This window comes from Salvelinus namaycush, chromosome 18 (genome assembly GCF_016432855.1).
Source record: "Salvelinus namaycush isolate Seneca chromosome 18, SaNama_1.0, whole genome shotgun sequence".
Classification (NCBI taxonomy): Eukaryota; Metazoa; Chordata; class Actinopteri; order Salmoniformes; family Salmonidae; genus Salvelinus; species Salvelinus namaycush.
This window is the reverse complement of record NC_052324.1, coordinates 31,326,156-31,332,176: the sequence shown is the minus strand read 5'-3', so window position 1 is coordinate 31,332,176 and position 6,021 is coordinate 31,326,156. Positions and strand designations below refer to the sequence as shown.

Below are 6,021 nucleotides of genomic sequence, written 5' to 3'. Positions count from 1 at the left end.
CTGGGATTGATTTGCACTCTTAGCACCAAAGTACGTTCATCTCTAGGAGACAGAACGCGTCTCCTTCCTCAGCGGTATGACGGCTGCGTGGTCCCATGGTGTTTATACTTGTGTACTATTTTGTACAGATGAACGTGGTACCTTCAGGCGTTTGGAAATTGCTCCCAAGGATGAACCAGACTTGAGCGGTCTACAAAAAAATTTCTGAGGTCATGGCTGATTTCCTTTTAATTTCCCATGATGTCAAGCAAAGAGGCACTGAGTTTGAAGGTAGGCCTTGAAGTACATCCACAGGTACACCTTCAATTGACTCAAATGAAGCTTCTAAAGCCATGACATCATTTCCCAGAATTTTTACAAGCTGTTTAAAGGTACAGTCAACTTAGTGCATGTAAACTTCTGACCCACTGGAATTGTGATGCAGTGAATTATAAGTTCAATAATCTGTCTGTAAACAATTGTTGGAAAAATTACGTGTCATGCACAAAGTAGATGTCCTAACAGACTTCACAAAACTATAGTTTGTTAACAAGAAATTTGTGGAGTGGTTGAAAAATGAGTTTTAATGACTCCAACCTAAGTGTATGTAAACTTCAGACTTTAGCTGTAGCTACAAATGAGCCATGGACTGAGGAGTCCTCTTTACAAGGAACAGACGTCTTAAAAATTGCACTTTTTACTATTTATTAGCCATATAATTTTATACCTGTGATTTGTCATTGCCATTTGAGGGGGTGAGTGCACAGTATGTGATATGCAATTTATTTTATAATACTACATTTGCTCTAGGGTGACTGTATATGCCTGACTTTGGATGAATACTGTAAGCCAACAGTAAATAGTTTTTATCAATAGTAAATATTACTGAGGGAGACAGACATTGCTGACTAAAGTAAACAAATATTCAATTCAGTGAGCTAGACCTTTTATCTTATGTATCTTTTCACAGCATAGAACATTCTAAATTTTGCATAACCAACTGACTGAGAAATGACCATATACCATTACTTGAGGAACAGCATTTTCTTTAACAATTCTGTTGCCACTATTTTCTTCTCTCTGATTGTACAAGAAGTACGACCTGATTAACATTTCAAGCGGGAAAAAAATAAATGTTATTTTTTTGGACATGACAGTCCTGCTTATGTAGAATTGTGATATTTATAAAACAACTTTTAGGGCTCAACATTTAAACACTGAAGAACCCAATGACATTCATCCACCCATTCAACCTGACATGTAGAGAAAGTATTAGCAACATGTAGAATAACTTAGATCAAGGGAGACTAGAATTTAACAAGAGCATTGAAGTGAGAAAGCATCTGGCATACCATCGTAAAATCTGCAGAGCTAAAAACTCAGACAGCCAGGACAGGGAAACGCTTAGTATTTACATTTTATTTTTCAAGCGATTCATCTACATAGATTAAGATTTCATGGCCTCGCATGACAAGTACTGTACTTGACGAAAGGATTATTTTCATCCTTTTTACAGCTAAAGACTTTTGAATGACAAATATTTCTGTACATTCTGAGAAATATTTAGAAACTGACAAGAGGTCAGGAATACAGGCCTACTCTGGGGCCTCTAAGTCCTAGCTAACTTCACACCAAACCAACATTTTAAGCGGTCTTGAATGTGGGAAAAAACATTTTTAAAGAGCATCTTTTGACCATTTTCTGAACCCACAATACAGTAGAGATGATTTTTTATTTTACTAACAAAAAGGGGCTGTAAATAAGCATCTAGGCAGTGACAACTCAATGAACCTGACCCACGTTGAGTGGAAACAGGCTCCAGGATCTCTCCATGACCACTGAACATAAGAACAGGACATTCTGATGGCCATTCTCCCCCACCAGTCACACACAGGTGTTGGTGTTTGTTTAGGAAGTGGCATGGCACATTAAAAGCAACTTGTTTAAAGCTGTATAATATATTATAAAAGGGAAAATTCACATAAGGATAACAAAATCTCAATGCTTTTCTTGAATGATTGAAGACAATAGAATAACTACATGTGACAGGAGGAGTGTCAGAGAAGCAGTTCTAGCCCCCCAAAAAATCTAGGGCTAAAACTCTAAGCACCGGTTCATCGAGTCACAAGTCCTAAAGAAGTCAATCATTAAAGGGTTCAGAGCAGGTGTTACAAAAGTGTCCAGTCCTCATTCCTGCCATGGAGGTGATAAAGACAAAAAGGTGTCAAGACCATAACTCAAGACACTCAATCAAATGAACATAGAAGAAACATCAGGAATTACTTATCTTTTTTACTGCATGATCAATGTAGAGTCTGTAGTTGGTCCCCAACTTTGCACTACCACCGATACTGAGAATTGTGTCAGTCCGTGGGATACATGATAAAGAGAGCTGATAAAGAGAAGGAAATACCCAAAACAATCCTCACAGCATCACTGAGAATGACTCAATCTACTACTCTTCGGGCTACAGCATTCCTCAAACTGCTAGCAACTAAAGCATTTGATTGGAGACAAGCTTTCCCTTCCGTTCATCTAACACATATGCATCAAATCAACAGTAGATGGAGTCAAGAAACCCCAAAAACATCCTTTCTGTATTGTAGAGAGCAATATGAAATCAAACGAAGTGTCATTATTATTAGTAGTATTATAACACAGAAATCTTATCTAAAACATAAAATGAACATGGAGTTTCAGTTCATTTTGGGACAATATATGAGCGTTTTTCACCATCTGCTCCATGGGAAATATTACCCCTCCATCTTGAGAAGAGGACACTGGTTGTTCTTCCTTGATATTAGGTTGGTATGTATGTTTCGTTACCATGAAGACTTCTTTCCCCATCCAGAAAATCACTCTGCAGAACAGTTGGCCACTCTCAGCTCAATGTCCCAGGAAAGCTAACCAAATAGCTGACCACCACCACCAAGTCCACTTGGAGATGTACCAATACATACTGTATGCCTATAACCCCTTTCAATCAGACTTTGGTTTTGCAGAAGATGATCTAAATATATATAATCCCCAAGCTGCTTACAGTTAAGCACACTGGTAAAAATGTTGGTTGGTGACAGCCTGCAAGCAACACCAACTGTCAAAACACTATACAGAACACATAAAACCAGAGAAACTAACCACCATCCATTGACACGTCACATCAATAATCGTAGCAAACTAGAATCAATTCTTCCATATACAATTTTTTCCATATCATTTGGAAAATGTACATTCACATTTGTCATTTAGCAGATGCTCTTATCCTGAGCAACTTACAGGAGCAACTAGGGTTAAGTGCCTTGCTCAATGGCACAGACAGATTTTTCACCTAGTCGGCTTGGGGATTTGAACCAGCGACCTTCCAGTGACTGGGCCAATGATCTTAAATCTCTAGGCTACCTGCTGCCCCAGGGCAGTTTCTCAAGGTTGACTAAAGGTTGTAAGATTAAACCCTGTTTACCCTAACTTTAAAATACAGGAGGAACACATTGACCCACATTAAACAGCATTCAGTGGTTTCAAAGAAATTGGACAAAAAACTGTTGGTGTTTTTACTGAACTTCTGCTGGAGGTATAAAATAATCTTCTGCAATGGCGTCTCAAATCTAGTTCCCATAATTATTTTCTCTCCAGTTAATACACATCATAATATCATTTAAATAAACGTATAAGAGCAGACACACTCAACTTTTCCCTTGTGAAACACATAAAATAGAAAAACTTGAATTGACTAAGAACGGATAATAAGGTCTCCTTCAATAGCTACCTCATTCAACTCAAATTTACAAAATAGTCTTCATGGTTTTCACTCTGACATTTACCATTGTTATAAGAATGTCAGTATGCTTATACATTTAAACATCTTAGAAATGTATGATTTTATGAAACTGTAGCTATGACATATACCTAATATAACTAATTGAATAAATAAAATAAGTGTTTGATTTATTCATATGGTTTTACTGCGTGGTGGCTGAAACCATTCTCCCAGTGCTGTGACGTCTTCTCTACCCACGTTCTGTGCCGTCTTCTCTACCCACGTTCTGTGCCGTCTTCTCTACCCACGTTCTGTGCCGTCTTCTCTACCCACGTTCTGTGCCTGTTCAACTGTTATAGGCCAGCTGGGGGCAAATTCTCAATGAGACAGAGAGAGAAAGAAAGATGAGAGAACGTGAGAAGGAGGGAGCGAGCGAGATAGAAGACAGAGTTAAAGAGACAAAGATAGTTTGGGTGTATGAGACATTGCCATGGCCTGGGGCTGGTGGGGATGAGAGGGGGTCTCTCTCCAGGTTTAGTCTGTGCCATTCTTGGGGGCATTTGGGTTGACTGGCTGCTGGCCATCCTTGCGTGGGGGCATTCTCTCGTTGACTTTGTCCAGGCTCTGTGCCTCTGCAAAGTCCTTGATCTTCCTTGTGGGAGAGAAGCCTTGAATGGCTGGAAGGAAGAAATGAAAGAGAGGGACAATTAGAAATCAAAGGAAATAATGCTTTGAATACTTAAACATTTAGTTAGTGAAAAATAGTTAGCCATTATACTGAACAAAAATATAAAAACGCAACAATTGATTTTACTGAGTCACAGTTCATATGAGCAAACCAGTCAATTTAAATAAATACATTAGGCCCTAATCTATGGATTTCACATGACTGGGAATACAGATATTCATCTGTTGGTCACAGATACCTTTTAATTATAATTATTTTATTAATATATATAAAAAAAATAGGCCTAAGGAACTTGTCATGGTATTTTTGTGCATTCAAATTGCCATCGATAAAATGCAATTGTGCCCGTTGTCCATAGCTTACACCTGCCCATACCATAACCTCACCACATACACAGCACTCTGTTCACAACGTTGACATCAGCAAACCGTTCACACACTCGACGCCATACATGTGGTCTGGGGTTGTGAGGCCGGTTGGACATACTGCCAAATTCTCCAAAATGACATTTGAGGTGGCTTATGGTAGAGAAATTAGCATCCAGTTCTCTGGCAACAGCTCTGGTGGACATTCCTACAGTTAGCATGCCAATTGCACACGCCCTCAAAACTTGACATCTCTGGCATTGTGTTGTGTGAACTTTTGTTCCCAGCACAAGGTGAACCTATGTAATGATCACACTGTTTAATCAGCTTCTTGATATGCCACACCTGTCAGGTGGCTGGATTATCTTAGTAAAGGAGAAATGCTCACTAACAGGGATGTAAACTAATGTGTGCATAACATGAGAAATAAGCTTTTTGTGCGTATGGAACATTTTTGGGGATCTTTTATTCAGCTCATGAAACATGGGACCAACACTTTACATGTTGCGTTTATATTTTTGTTCAGTGTACTTGAAGGATCTGCTATAATAAATTGTAGGCAAAACCTGCAAAATGAAGCCATTTACAGCTTTTTTGTGCAGATTCTCAGTTTTGCCTTGATTCGGTCAAATTGTATGCCCTTCGTGAACTTTTTGTTACCAAATGCAGGTAATAGCTGACAGACTGAAAACAGTGCAGACATACATTGAATACACAGAAACACAGCAAGTCGTATGGACAGAAAAACTGTACGATTGGCAAAACCACTGAACAAGCTACAACACCTCACAGTGAATGTGGGACTTACTGTAACATTCCAAGTGCCAAGGAGAAACCACACAGAAAACATGGGCAAACCAGAGATATACAGTAAGTAACTATTCCACTTTTTTCCATAACGTTTCAAAGAATGTGAACATTTAGAATAACAGGAAAATAACACCCTAAAATGGTAGTTTGAGTTGATTTTATGATAATGTTATCTACAAAACTGCACTCAGAAATGGGCACTCTTGCACAACCAGAGATCTGCAGTTATAACAGCTGAAGTGCCACAAACACCTTAATACCTCTTAACATCAGTGAGAAATGAATCATTGCAAGGAAAGGCAAACAGTGGTACTTAATAGGTGAGTGGTACATAAAACCCTATAAAACATGCTCTGATAAACATATCAATATCATTGGACAGAAACCAAACTACCTATACTACTTCAAAATGTGCATGCGGT

General features: G+C 38.6%; 1 protein-coding gene across 4 annotated transcripts in view; it reads right to left on the bottom strand.

Moving 5' to 3' along the window:
- Positions 1–1,378: 1,378 nt before the first annotated feature.
- LOC120063358 (serine/threonine-protein phosphatase 2B catalytic subunit gamma isoform-like) overlaps positions 1,379–6,021 on the bottom strand; it is a 46,936-nt gene continuing 42,293 nt past the window's right edge. For all 4 annotated transcript variants that reach the window (XM_039013696.1, XM_039013698.1, XM_039013697.1 and 1 more), the window contains one exon: positions 1,379–4,413. In XM_039013696.1, coding sequence (XP_038869624.1) covers positions 4,271–4,413 — 143 coding nt within the window. In that variant the 3' untranslated portion in view covers positions 1,379–4,270. The remainder of the gene's footprint in view (positions 4,414–6,021) is intronic.